This window comes from Thermobia domestica, chromosome 1 (genome assembly GCF_964235325.1).
Source record: "Thermobia domestica chromosome 1, izTheDome1.hap1.1, whole genome shotgun sequence".
Lineage (NCBI taxonomy): Eukaryota > Metazoa > Arthropoda > Insecta > Zygentoma > Lepismatidae > Thermobia > Thermobia domestica.
This window is the reverse complement of record NC_137454.1, coordinates 290,118,665-290,134,491: the sequence shown is the minus strand read 5'-3', so window position 1 is coordinate 290,134,491 and position 15,827 is coordinate 290,118,665. Positions and strand designations below refer to the sequence as shown.

The following is a 15,827-nucleotide window of genomic DNA, read 5'->3' as shown; positions in this document are numbered from 1 at the left end:
GACACAACTGCTGAAGAATGAATTCGTAATACCAAAGCATACACAATTGATTATTACTACAAATTGTTGGAGCAAAGAGGAAAATAAAACTAAATACATTATTTATGCCTATGTTATACAGTATATTATGCACGTACGAGACGCATCCATAAAGTAAGGTTACAACTAAAGCGAACAAGTAATATTTTTGTCCGCAAGTTGGTATCTGACTTCCATTGTGATATTTTCACCCTCAGAGTCTCACAACTGTTTCTTATTTTCATCTAAAGCTAATGTGAGTAAATAGAGAATCTCACCAAATATATATAAAGTGTGCTCCGTTATACACAAGTTAAGTACCCAGTACAAATTCACAAATCATTAAATGCTATTTATGAAATCATTATGAATCGACAATATGTGATAAATTGGTTTAGTGAATTATTGGGATCAAGAACGAAGTGGTTCCAGCAGCATCCGCTAGAATTCTATGATTGTGAAATACAGAAGCTAATGCCATTATTTACAAAGTGTTTGCATAATGGTGCAATTACGTCGAAAAATAACTTCTGTTTCACTAAATACGTGGTGGTAGACATTTTGTTTGAACGAATACTAGTTGTTGTAACCCTACTTTCCGGACACACTTCTTATTTAATTCATATTAGGTCTAGGAAAAGTATTAGCTTAAACTATATTTATTGATTCTTTATTATCTCATATTTATTTATAACAAATTTCAAACATCCTTATACTTTTTTCTTTCATCTACAACCTTAGTCCAAAAGTAGCCGGGTTTTTAAAATACAGTCAAGCTCTAGTTGATTTTGTTACTTAACGTTACAAATCATCTCTCAATGAAAGATAAGTCTCAGCATACATCTAAAATATCTCAACATGTTCGTGAACTCGTGACCGTTTTATGGATACGGTATATTAATTAAGTTTACGCTGATGCCATAGGAAGAAACCAAATTTGACAAAATGTGTAATCTGTTGGCTAAGAAATGTGAGACAGAAGGAGAAGTTTATCAGCTTTTGCTTTCGCCAGTAGGCATAATTATGCTTCCGCCAGTCAAAGATATTTTATTTAGTTTCACTTGAGAAACATGTTCTGATTTTGCCTCAACATCCTTCTCAATGTTTCCCTGTAATATATTTTTTTAAAATTTAATTTTAATACAAACTTCATTCATTTGCAAGGAATGATGATAATTTAAGATATGACAGAAATCTATTGATCGCTGAAAGTGCTGAAATCCTTACTAATGTGAATATTAAAATTCACATATGTGGCAAACATCTAGTCACGAGGAAAGAGGATCTGAAGAAATAATATGATAGTTAGGGAAAGAAATATTTGAAAACTCAAACTCTTCGAGCAGATAATCATTTTTAAACCTCATCAAATGCATAACTGTAGCTTCCATTGCACAATTCTAATTCGAGAACTTAAAGTACTTAATAATGTAAATATTTAACTTATATTTGTTTAACTTGATTTGCAATCTGAAATATGTACTTATTTACTTATCTGTTAAATATTATTTTTTATCTGGTAATATTTTTAAAAATCTAAATGTAAAATAAAAATTTTGTGAAACGTCATAAATTTTACCTGGCTTTCAACGAAAACGAAAAAATGGATTATAGGTATATCAAAAATGTATTGTTCCTTTAATAGTATTGACTTAAAAGCAGTTACTTTGTAACTCAGAGAAACAACTACTTAGCTTACATTTAGTGCGTTGAGAATTCATTATTACTATCTACCAAGTTCCCCTCTGTTTGCAAATGTCTTTGATATTGATAATTCCATCTTTTAGAATAACATACATATGGCTTTACACCTGAGATATGTCTGCACAGCACGCGTCTGAAATCATATAAGGCTTCATCTTGATCCCTTTGATTGTATTTCTGAAAGTAAAATGTAAAACAAATTAGATAATGAATGAAAAAATAATATTTTATAATGAGAAACAGATTGATTCATACAAAAGTTTTAAAGAATTATATGTAGAAGAAACTCAACGTTATCGTATTGATATATAGATATTTCCTCCTGCTTATACAAACTTATTTGAGAAGGAAGATAAAACATTCTTTTTCTTTAAAATTTCGCTTTCATGTGTACCAATGCATATTTAAAACATTGAACAGGTCGGTGGAAGGCTATTACATATTTCTTTAAAACTGAATTCATTTTATAGGTTTAACCCCTTCGGTCCCAAACTTCCAATCTTTTAAAACCACCTTTCAATATTTTCTATACTACATCATTGAACACCATATTTTTCAATTTACTTTTCAGAATTTGAACTTTTTTATTATTTTATAAAAAACACCATGTCCACATTTATGGACATTGGTTCAATAACAAGTAATTGCATATCTATATGTTTGTGAACAATTATTATATATTTTATTCCGTTTCTTGCTATACTGCACCTTTCTTCTGACATGACATTGTTGTGACACAATAAACAACGTTTTGGTTATATACTTAAAAAAGCATGAACTTAATTACTTATTATTAAATATAATACTTTTATTTAGTAATATTTTTCTTACATTTTCTCCTTTCTTGAGAGTATAACATGATATCAAATTGTTTGTTGCATTTTTGAATATTCATTTTATCATTTTTTGTGGGACATATAAAAGCAATTTTCATTTCCACTTTTCAGAAACTGGCATATAGTCAATGGTTTCGTTCTTTATATTCTTAGGAAAGTTAACTACAGAAGATGCTCTAAATTTTCTTCAGATATCTACGATTCAGATCATGATCCAGATTTTTATGATTTATGTCTCCGCTAACTCTAACAGTGAAGATAGCGATAGCGGAGACGAAAATGGTAAGCAGTAAATTGTACTCGTTATCTATTCTAAAGAACTGAATTATCTAAACAAGGTTATTTGATCAATCACAGGCGGGTCCATTTAATTGTAGTGTGATGTCTTCAAATTTGAATTTTAATTAGCTCAGAATTTTGTCCAATTTTTATGCATTTTTGTTCAACCAAGAAAACAATTTGTACTATTTAAATAAACGAGAAGCGATCATTTCAATATTTGGTCAATTCGATCACCTCTAGTGATTGGCCAAATAACATTGTGCAGATAGTTCAGTTCGTACACAATACATAACGAGTAAAACAATTTATTGTTTACCATTTTCGTCTCTTTCAATCATGTCATCACTATCTTCACTGCTAGAGTTATTGGAATCATTATTCATAAAATCTGGATCATCATTTGAATTGTCGATATTTGAAGCTAATTTACAACATCTTCTGTGGTTAGCTTTCCTAAGAATGTAAAGAACGAAATCATTGGCAATATGCTTGCAATATTTGTTACATCAATGATTAGCACAAATAGTAGAAATTAGTATAGTTACAAATTTTCCTATACTTTTTAATAATGAAAATGAAATAATGCTGTCGTTAATAATAGATATTTTACTTCTTTCAATGCATTTATAAAGTGTTTCGTGTATAGCATGTACCATTTTACAGCAAAACAAACCGAAAAAATATAGAGAAAGAACTATCAAATATAAAACCAGTGTACACAATTGTTGACATTAAAAATAACTTCTCATTATTTTTTGTTCATCACAGATAGAGCAAAGCTAATAATCGCAAACAAGTCTCTGAAACCTTAATCGTTTATCACAGAAAAACCTTGATTGTAGCAATAATATATATGGGCCAAAATAATATTTTCCGACTTACAAAAGCCTCTGTTCCACCAGCTCAAAGAATTGACGGGCGGCTGTAACTTGCAATCGAGCTTACCGAAAAAAAAGTATTTGGTAATCCCGACGTCCACGCGTGTGTACGCCAGAAATCAATCGAGTAGATTTAACGAAACGATCAGGAAAAATACATCAATTTCTGTGCACAAATGTGGACATAGGGACCGAAGGGGCTAGCATATGAACATATTTAGAAAATTAGATATAAGATACAAGAAAATTAAGGAAAGAAGAATGAGATTAAAAACTAATTGGAATAGTTGTACAGTGAATGTTTCAGACTGCTTCCATCCCTTAAAAGGACTTGCATATGTTTTGAGTAAGAGTTTGCTATTCTGACTGTTGTGTTTTGGTGTAATTGAATAAAACAAATTAAACATATTTTGAATGTAACTAATTAAGTTTAGTATGTAGTGTAGTAGGTAGTGAATGTAGCTTTTACTACCTACAGAAGTTAAGATGTGATACAGTTCTCAAATTTTATAAATGGCTAAACGTTCTACCAATGTGTAAACAATGCTATTAGTAAGTATAGGGCGATAACGGAGAAGTTGGTACATTATAGCCCGTATTCGTGAAATTAAAAGCATTTTTAAGAAAACATACCTAAATCTAGAACAAGAAGTTAGGCACCACTCATTTTGTAACTTTTTTGAAAGGGGGGAATGGTTCTCAGTGTAGAGACCACGTGATTATTAGGATTATAGTTTAATATTAAATCAAATCTGCATCACATGCCCACCCAATTAAGATCGAAGATTTTCTCCGTACGATAGGCAGAAACGCTCGTTCTTACGGGGGAAGTGACAGAAAAGGTGCAAAATCATATAACTGGAAAAAGAAGACTATTGTATATAGAGACTTGTTTTTTAATGAATAGTCTTGGTGTTTTCCTCTTTCCCTACTATAAAAATTAATTTTAAGAGATCTAATAAGTAAATAAATAAAATCAACAACATTTATTATACTATTTTTTGCTATGCTAGTTTATATGTTTAGAGTATAACGTATTTTGACTGAAATTTTGAAGGTCTACTAAATTTTAAAAAATGAAATAAAGAAGAGTAATTCAAGTAATATATTTCATCTTGTGATGAAGGTCTGAATATCCAAGTTCAAACAAACTATTAAAGACTGCAGGTGCCGTGATGTGGTTGGTTGAGCTAATGTGCATTGATTTATACTGAACTTACTGACTCCTAAAGGGAATTTGCTTGCAAATTACGAATAATAAAATATTAAAAATATATGTTATTTACCCCATTAAATTCAATCCTAGGCACGAAGGTAAGAGGAGGATCCACACAGTGAGTTCTTCCACCGTAGGCTGCCAGTATGTCACCAGTTTCTTCACACGAAACACACTGTGCCGTGTTATTGTACTTCAATCGTAGCTGCTTAGCACACTATAACAAATATGTAGTAAGATGAAAAAAACGAAAGAATGTTATTTAATATATAACTGCAATTATTACTATACGTCCATATTTAGGGATGCTTTGAGTTTAGTTATATGAATTTCGATATTTAAACTATTAATTTAAAATAACAAAACACTCCATCTCAGCATTTCTTATATATATCCTAGAAAGTTAGAAAAGAAGCAGGAAAAGGGAATTGCAATTATTATAATACGATTTTAATACGATGCCCATACCAGGTGTTCGAATTCTGTGCAAGACCCAGACAAGTCCAGGAAAGTTCTGTATGAATTATGCACAAGGAAGAACGCGAAATACTGTTCGCAGAACAAGTCGGGGCAGTTAATAGTATAGAAAATAAAGATGAAAAGGATTGTAGAAAACAAATTGAAGTTTCAGACGGAAAATATAAATTAAAGAGCTATTTGAAAACGAAGTATGCAGTATTTGGGGATGAGCTCGAGAAAACGTATTTAAAATAAGGGAAGAACATGTGAAGTAGATAATATTTCAACTAGGCTCACTAAAACCCACTGGTGGAGACATACGGGAAAGTTCACTATGTTTGTAAATAGGCAAAATGCAGCCACGGAATTTTTTTAAAAATCTTTAAATCTTTAAAATTTAACGTTCCACGCTTATGCTGGCTAGGCTAAAAGAGACGGTGATGATGAGAAATGAATGAAATGGTGGAAGAAGAAAGTGGGAGGAAACGGGAGAACCACGAGAAAACTCACGCACACGGTGTTTGTGCATCATAAAGTTCATTTGGCGCAGGCTGGGGTCGAACCAGAGATCCCAAGCACCAGAGGTGAAGGCTCTACCACGGCCCCACGGAAATTTTTATTTCACCTCCCTCTGTCCCATTTCTCCCCTACTAACTCGAATACTATTACGTCTGTTGCTTAGGAATTAGTCATATACTGGTACATTACAGGATATTCGTAAGATTTCTAGTAAATGATTGTAAAATATAATGGTCAATATGTAATTTTTTCTTTAAAATCACTTCTCTGGATAAACGCATTTTAATTTTCATAAAATGTATGTGCTAATAGGTTACAAACACAAGGAAAGAAGACAAAAACAATTCGAGTTTGTAATAAAACACACAAAACAAGAGAGTCACTATGACTCTTTAGAGACTCTTAAGACTTTAGCTCAAAAATCGAATACAAAAAGTAAGAGTATGAAAGCTTAAACTGAGTTCACATTAAAAATTTCTGAATATTATAGAGAAGAGTAATTGAGGAAGTTAATAAGAACAGTTTTGAAATATCAGGGAAGAGGGCACTACATAAAAATATAGCTCCCATCAAGTAATAATATGTGATAATTATTTAGACAAAGGGAAGGAAGTATAGGTAGAGTTTAATTTATTAGAATCAAACGATCGCTAGAAAGGACTTGGAACTCTGTGAAATGGATAATTTTGATTAAAGTGCCTGTATAGACATCCTTGAGTTCTAGCTAAATCAAAACGAAAAGTTTTTATCGACTAAAAGATAGAAAGAAACGAAAATATATTTAAAAAGTTCGTATCATACGAGATTTGTTTTCCTAAAAGTTTATTTTTAAAAATTATCATTATAATAATAAAAAATATTAAAAAATGTATTCAAAAATTTTTCGTTGCTGAATATTTTTGTAGGCTGATAAGTCATTTTAAAATCCTTTTGCTAAATCAATAAAATTATTAATCACTGGCAAGGACACTTACATGCGTGTGGTTAATCAAGATTTCACCAAAAGTAATTTCCAAACCAACTCAAATTCAGCAAGGAATATCAAGTGTTAATAGCAAATTATGACCTAAGTGGTCTTAAATTATAAATCGTTACTACAAACATGTGGGTGTGATGTCATAAAATTTTCAGTTAAAAGCAGTAGTGACATATATTTCAACGTAGCATTATTAGTCGTGCTAAATTTTAAATTTGATGTTAAATCACTAACAAATTGTTTTACAAATTTTTGGAGGAGTACATTAATTCAGGATAAATTTGATACTAGATTACGATTAATTTGATACACAACTGAAACAACATCTTAAATAATTTCTATCTACAAAAATCTTATTTACCAAATTTTGAGTTCATAAATTTTGAGAGGGTACCTTGGACCAAGGGAAGTTCTAAGCGTACCTCGAACTGAGTAATATCTAATTTTTAAACACACTTCTAGACCCATTCATGCATATCATTAACGGTACCATAAACCTCATTATTGTTATATAATGGCAAAACCTCATTTGTACATATTGATAACGTGTATGCATATTAGTATACTTCCACTAACTTTGTTTTCTAATATTTTTGAGAAGGCTACATAGGACCAATTGACACTTAATTTTCAAATACACCCAGAATTATATTCATATAACACAAGGTACCATCATCCTTGATATTATTATACAACAGTAAATCGTTCTTTATATGCATTGACAATGTTTATTTACAGGTTTCATCAATTTTGGCTCCTATTTTGAGTGATTAGGAGTGATACCGTACACCATGCATATATTGTAGGCACTTTCAAAAAATTATGAACCTATATATTAGGATGGGCTAGAGAAAGAAACTTTCTTTTCGATTTTCGGAGATGGATAGTGCGCAAAAAGGGTCGTTAGTGGCACTAAGTTTACACAAAAAGTTCAGAGTTTTAGATCAACTCCTTGATTTGCCGAAAATGCCTTGAAATTTTGCTAAAATGCAGTCATTTAATTTTTTTCCCAGTATGTTATTGTTCTTTATTTATCTGTATGTACATATATGTAAATCCATGTATAGTATTGCAAATATTTAAATAAGTCCTGATTAAGTATTATTTAGATGCTATATGCTTTCTAAATGAGTTATTGGTTTTGTCTTATCGCGCATGAATAAGCAATAATTGCAAGTTTTGTTTTGATCTTCCTTCCGTTTATTTCCTTTGTCTGTCTATGTCCCTTGCAATCACTTATTATTGTCTTCTATTACATGCGTAGATGTGTAAACTTAATCTCGTGCGATAGAGTGCTTTTGTTTATTGTTAAAGGGTAAATTTGCTATTATTTTGTTTAGCGCGCTGCTATTAAGAATATCTTAATAATGGCTAGTAAAAAGAGTCATTACCGCGTAAAGAAACACTGTTTGTGAAAAGTAGCTTTCCAGTCTATATGTCCATTTTGATCTACATCTCTACACTTACAAATTGCAATGTTGGGAAGACAGGCTTTCGCATTTCATACGACTTTTAGGCGAGTTGTGTTCTGTTTTACGTCCATATGCTGAAATGATTTTCTCCACTGATCGACACTACTCAGTAGTAGTAGTCCGTTTGGTTCATTATTGTAGTAGATATTTACGTGAATAGTCCGTTTGAAAACTATAGGTATGGACATCTTATCGAGGTTTCAGAAATCCTTTCGTCGACTATCTTAACAAGATCATCCACTACTTGAAGATAGATACTACTTTCATTTTTATATATCATATCGCAACCAGTAGCAGTGGAGCATGATACCGGCATAACTTGGCGATTGCATTTATTTTAATTCATACTATGCTCCAAAAGAGCTACTTTTCACACTACCGTGTGTTGTCTTTACGTCTCAATATCAACGCACCAAACGTAATCCCATGTGTATCATTTAACAATACAGAAAAGCACTATATCGCACGAGATCAAGTTTTCAGCAAATGTCAGTGTCTAACTGACTGAACGTAGAGAAAATAACCTGCCTGGCAGGTTTTATCCGAAAACACAGATCCACCCTTTCTACACTCTACTTCATTTCCAGACATGTAAGGTATGCTGCGCGATGTCACCCCAAAAAATAAGTACATAATAGTATCGAACAGAACAAAAGAAGTAATTGCATGGACCATGAACATACTAATGAAAGAAACCGACAGGAGATCCAAATAAAACTAAATTTTTGTCTATTTATAAGCGATAAAGCAATTAAATATCAGCGCATTTAGAAAGCATATAGCACCCAAAGTAGTAGTCAGGGCTTCTTTGTGTACTTGCAACACTGAACATGAATATACATATAGTTAAAAACTAAACAAAAATAATATATTGTTAACCCTTTTTAAATTTGTGCTTTAGCAAAAGTTCAAGATATTGACCTAAAAATCTATTTTTTTTGTGTAAACTTAGTTTCACGAATGGCACCTCTCCGCATTAACCATGATCGAAATTATTATTATTATTATTATTATTATTATTATTATTATTATTATTATTATTATTATTATCAATATTATTAATATTATTAATATCATTTTGCTGGCTCTACTATACATTCACATTACAAAAGATATCACTAGCCATATTTTTATTATGCAATAGCAACATGTTCTTTGTATGTATAGAGCATAAAAACGTATTGATAACGTTTATTTTTGACATTTTTTTTTACCATCGAAAGAAAACAAATTTTTAGAGTTATGTACCCTAGTCTTATACAACAGTTTTATTTTTTTTTAACAATATCCAATTTAAGGTGTCCTTACCGAAATTTAGGAGTAATGCACCATTGTATCCATGTCCAATTAAAGAGAATATCTCAACTAACCCACTCATACTTTCATATGTTGAAATTAAGCACCATCTTAGATGATAAAATAATATAAAAACCTCTTAAATTTAAACTTTTGGCATTTTTATTACCCACTCAAAGGAACGAGATGGACCACCTATATTTTTAGAGATACATATTCAGGTTCTATACACGTCGATTATTATTATTATTATTATTATTATTATTATTATTATTATTATTATTATTATTATTATTATTATTATTAACAATTTTCATAGTTTAATTGGTGATCTATGTGTCCCTGCCGAAGGTCCTTCTAAGCTTTTGCTGCTTTAATCATACTAAGATCTCCGTGCATTACCTGGACTTTCTACATTTGTTGTATGAGCTCTAGCAGTGATGGTAGATAATCACGATTGTAAAAATAGGAACTGGAGAGCATACTTAGTAATTCAGTCATTCTCAATCGCCAGAAATCTGATAAAATTTAGTTACACCTGTAAGCTTTCCATTTTATTGTCGTCTTCCTTAACCCCTTTAGTACCAGTGACGTCCATGTGAATGTCATGAAAATGTTTCCCTTATTAAGTCTATTAATCCTAGAGATGCTGAAATTTGTCAGTGGATGCAAGGAAAGACTTAGTTCTACTATTTCTCCTTAGGTGAAAGCACCCTACTCACAGAAAAGACAAAAAATGTTGTCTCAGTAGATGGAAGGTCTAAGGGTGCCTTCAGTTACAACACACGGTTGTTTGTTTTCATGACAAACAATTAGCAATTTCGAGATCGGAAAAGGAAAACTTTTGTCTTTGATCTCCGGTGAGTGTTGCCAACTTGAAGCAGCATAAAATCAATTCAGAACATCAGAATCTCCCTTTTTCAGTCAAATGTTCCACAATACAAATAATGCTTTTATGAGTAATGTGAATGCTCTTCTCATGCACGCACAATAGCTATGTCCTATATAACGGTCTAGGCAGTGTTTTAACGGTAAATGAAACCAGTATTACAGCACGCACATAGGAAAATGACACATGGAACGCAATACGTTAATTTCAATATGCCATGAAGGATAGGAAGCATACAGAATACATTTGATTTACAAATAAATTAGCAGATTCGCGCTGATTTTTCATACTAACGAATTGTAGATAACTCGTTGCTACTCAAATGGAATCAACGTTTCGGAACAAGGTAAAGCGAAGCGCACATAAATTTAGGAAGTTCTTAAATTACCTCAATGTTTGTTTGACGCCAAGATACCTACGCTGCCTGCATTTCAATGATGTAAAGTGCCCATTAATGACAGCTTCTGTCTTGTAAAAGGTATGTTTTAATATTTATTTATTTATTGTTTTCCTTGTCCTGTAAAAATAGTAAATTATTTCCCATCATATATGTAATTCAAATTAATCATTAATAAAATTTGCCATCTTTCTGAGATGCAGTTGATTACTTTAATTGGAAATTCATTCAGACTGTGATACTGACCTTTCTTCCATTCAATGTAGGCTCATCGGAACTCATAATACAAGTAACGAACTCCACTTGATCTGTGGGATTGTGATTCCAAGCAAGAAAACAAGCTTGAATCTTGTTACCTAGGCACTCTTTTGGTCCATGTTGGCAATTAAATGTCCAACTTCCATTCTCGAAACTTTGCTAAAAACGAATAAGTAAAAAATATATATTGAAGCAGAGTAAATTAAGAAATAATTGATTGATTGATAGTTTACAAAGGGGACATTGAAAGCAAGGCAATTTGTCTCTAAACAAACCAGTAATCTAACTAATTCTATTGATTAAGAAACTCGAAGTCTCATCAACACAGAAGCAATACTTCTTTACTGTATTACAGATAAACAGTATTTAAGCAATTTTGATCTGCACTGTTATTACTAGAGTTAAAATTCTGAGGTTAGTACTTTCTTTCTTTTAGAGCACAGACACGCTCTCCAAAACAATCCGGTATGTGTTTTACTTCTGCTTGGGAACAGATAGTGTCCGCAATCCCATATCCCCTTTTCTTGTTGCCATTTTATAAACTGATATTCCAAATTCCCGACCGTCGTGGATTGAGTGTAAATTTTCTTTTTTGTGAGAATCTTGAGATCAAGCGGTATGGATCCAAAGCCGATAGGGAATTCTAGAAGAACAGTAACTTCCTCAGGGATGTTTGTAAAAAGACTCATTAAGACACATATGTAGGAAAACTCATTTCGATTTCTGCTAATGATTTTATTGATCGTTTCGGATGTGGCAATGATATCCAAATGTACTCAATGGATTTCTGTAGAAACCAGTTATCGGCTGTGAAAATGTGACTTTGTTACTTAAAACTTCATAGAGGGCGTCTGTAGAACCATTGATTTTCAGGTTGGGTTACATTTTCCAATAAAGTAATATTTTCTGTCACTGATTTTCATGAAACGGAAACACATATGTGTGCAGTAAACCCATTTAACCATTGCGCTTTTGGAAACCAATTTAAGTGCTACCGTAGGAAAACTTTGTCAATCGTGGGAATGTAATTATTCACATAGAATGTTATAAGTCTAATGTAGTAGAATGTTTAAAAACTATTTAACTTGATATTGAGTAATCTAGCAGCAAGTTTTGAACCCACTAAAGAAAGCTTAACTATTATCATAAACTAGAATGAAACTATCGCTTTCTGGTGAAACACAATGATTTGGTTGGTATCGTCTTCGAGAAAACACATTTAGGGATAACTGCTAGGAAATTGTTTCAGCTAGGCCAGTAACTTGAGAAATCCTATTTAAGCAAATTAAATTTGCGGGGCCCAATGATGTCCATAAAATTGTATTTATTTTGTTGAAGCACGTATCGTGTACTTTCTCCTTTCCCTGCAAATTCTGATAAACTTCCTTTCTCGGCCAATAGATGACCTGACCAATAGAATACTTGGCCAATGAAGTTGTCGCACTCCCTTCCTTCCCAGAGTTGTTGCACGTCCTCTTCTTTTGTGTGAAATGGAGGGAAAGTTAGTGTCCGCGTGTCTTCAAGTCAGTGTGTGTCATAAAATTATACATTTAATATATTATATAAATTCAGTAGTGGAACCTTGAGTTAGTGGCATTTCGCTACATCATTTAGAGAGAGATACTTTTATACACTTCTGAATTATTTTGTTTAACAGTTTTGTTTTATTATTTCAAAATAAAGGAGCTTGTAAAACGACAAATGGTTATTTGGTATAGTAAGGATTTACAAATTTAGTGTTTCCCTACCAGCTACAGCTAAGGGCTTTTGCATTTAGGAACTGTACGAGTTTTAGGAAAATCGAAAATTGAATCGTTTTAGGAAATACGGAAATACTGCAGGTGCAATACATCGATTTTACTAAGTCTCATTCTTAGGAATTCGGGGTCGTCTAAATATCTTCATAAAATATAGTAACTCTACCAATTTCTAAATGTGAGAGTGTTTAGGCTCTGATTTGGTGAGGGTAATAAAGTTCGAGAAACAGGACAAATCTATCGATTTTGAATAGAGAAAGTAAGTTAGGTATATCACTTGAGTTTTCGAAAGATCGCTTAGTGCTTTCATATGATGGAATAAATCTACTGCTTTCTGATCCGAGGAAGCGAAATAGCTAGGTCTCGATTTTTGATAAATTTGGTCTAAAAACTTTAGAAAACTCTCTATCAGATTATATTCATCATATAAAACATTTGAACCTCTGGATAATGAAGCTCTAAGGATGATATTTTTTCTACAGATTTATATATAGACTTAAATCGTATTTAAATCATTTAAGAAAAGACATTAAAGTCTCTTTAATTCATGTAGTTATATTGCTTGACAAACACTTATAAAATCTTTCTACATTTTTCTACAAACACAGTAATTACAATCAACATAGTGAAGACAGAAAAAACTCTCCATCAAGTTATTATTGAAGAAATAGAACATTTATATGACCGTAATATTGCAAATTATTGATATGTGAGAGTATCAGGTAAAAATACTTGTAACTAAGTGGGCACTTTCAATTATGCAGATTCTATATTAACAGACCAATATCATAACCATAAAGAAATTAAATTCGAACGAAAGCAAAGAAAGTAGAGTATGGTTGGCAAACATGGTCGCTTCTTTTGAGGGCAGAGCGCAGACTGAAAGTATTTGAAAATAAAATCCTGAAGCGAACATTCGAACCCAAGACGGATCGGAAATGGGGAATTGTGAAATTTCATAAGAAAAAAATGGATAATTAATACTACTTACCAAATCTCGTTAGTGTTTTTTAAGTCTAGGAGCTTCAGGTGAGTAGATCATGTAACCACAATGGAAGAAAGTAGAATTGCTTTCAGAATTTTAACTGGAAACTCAATTGCAAAGAGAGCTTAGGAAGACCTAGGTGCAGATAGAACGACAATATCAAATTAATTTCACAGAAATAGGAAACAAAGTAGAAATTGGAGCCAGTTGGCTAAGAATCGAAGTCAACTTATATATTTTGTGAATGCAGCATTGAACTTTGGGATTCCATAGGCCATAGAGTTAGAACATTTATTTCTAAGTGAAAGATATATTTTACGGAACACCGAATTACCAGCTGACTCGGGACTGAAATTACTTCCTAATGAAAGAACCAACAAATTCAATAGATTAAGTTATGAGGTTAGTATTTTCAGAAACGAAAGCTCTCCAGAAGCAAAAGCTCTCTATTGCCAAACCAATATAACGATATTCAGTTCCTAAGATAGAACCTTACATTAATATTTCTCTGCAAGATAGAACCTTACATTAACATTTCTCTGCACTCTCAACCTAGAAACTTCTTTCAAAGTTAACAATAGAATACGAGGGCTAGAAAGAAAAAGGTGGCAACACTGTCCCATCCCCGCACAGGGAATTTTGAGCGAGCTGCAGTTGGCAACACTTGTAGCGGGTGGGTAGAGCTATACAACGCGGGTGGTTGCGCTATTGTAAGCGCGGTAGTGATTGTAGTGAAGTGTGTTGAATGCAGGTTGGCAAAGCACACCGCTCTAAAGGTGATGTTTTCCAAGTTAGAACTACGTTCATGGATAAAGATCGAAGTGGCCCGTGGTAGAAACGCCACGGAATGTCACTCCGGACTACGTGAAGCATGCGGAAATGACACATTGCCATATCGGACTGTGGAACGTTGGGTAGCAGCGTTTCGTGCAGGACGTGGCAGTGTGCAACAGGAAACAGGTGGAGGACGCCATGCGATCGACAACAGAGTCATTGAATTGATGCAATCATTGCTGCATGTGGACAGGAGATGGACTGAGAGGGAATTGGCGAACGAGGTAAGAACATGCCATACCACAGTGTTATATGTGTTACACAATGTTCTTGGGTACCGAAAAATTGCATCCCGGTGGGTTCCTTGCACCACCTTACAGACGTTCAGAAATGGCTGAGACACGCCCTCGCAGGTGATCATTTGGCACGGTACAGACGGGAATGTCGCGTGTTCCTGGACAGGATTATCGCACTTGACGAAACATTGGGGCGCTTGTATGAGACAGAACTGAAGCGTCAATCAAATGAAGTTGTGTCAGAAACCTGGGAATGTGAAGGTAATGCTGATAGTGGCATACGATGTACAGGGTGTCATTTTACGGCATGCAGTTCCTCCGAACCAGACCGTCAATGCAGTGTACTACCGCATGTTTCTGGAAGAACATCTTGGTCCTGCACTCCGCTGGAAACCACCCAACATTATCAGGGATCCACCCATTGTTTTGCATGACAACGCCCGTTGTCACAATGCAGGTGTTGTGAGGCACCTGTTTGCACGATGGGGGTGGAAGGTTGTAGAGCACCCACCCTATTCACCGGACATGAGTCCATATGACTTTCATATGTTCCCTTTGATGAAAGAACCACTGCGAGGGATGCGTTTCCGCAGCAGAGATGCCATACTTCGAGCTATAGGGCGCTCTCTTGCAGACATCAACAAAGAGGGCACAGCTGCTGGTATCCTGCGAGTTCCCCACATCTGGCAACGGGTGCAACATGCTGCAGGGGATTACATTGACGGCCTGTAGAAGTTTCATGATTGTTCAATAAAGTGTTCGTAAATGATCTGTCTGTTGCCACTTGTTTCTTCCAGCCCTCGTATTTAATCTCA

The 15,827-nt window shown here is 33.4% G+C and overlaps 1 protein-coding gene across 2 annotated transcripts in view; it reads right to left on the bottom strand.

Annotated features, from left to right (window-relative positions):
- Positions 1 to 695: 695 nt before the first annotated feature.
- Positions 696 to 15,827, bottom strand: part of LOC145667681 (GILT-like protein 1) — a 102,662-nt gene continuing 87,530 nt past the window's right edge. Inside the window, exons 4-7 of one of the 2 annotated variants that reach the window (XM_081735148.1) lie at positions 11,189 to 11,359; positions 5,005 to 5,151; positions 1,718 to 1,899; positions 696 to 1,127 (exon numbers count right to left, since the gene is read on the bottom strand). In XM_081735148.1, the coding sequence (XP_081591274.1) occupies positions 1,720 to 1,899; positions 5,005 to 5,151; positions 11,189 to 11,359 (498 nt within the window). In that variant the 3' untranslated portion in view covers positions 696 to 1,127; positions 1,718 to 1,719. Of the gene's footprint in view, positions 1,128 to 1,167; positions 1,900 to 5,004; positions 5,152 to 11,188; positions 11,360 to 15,827 lie in introns of those variants that run through there. The other variant, XM_081735143.1, reaches the window with a different exon arrangement.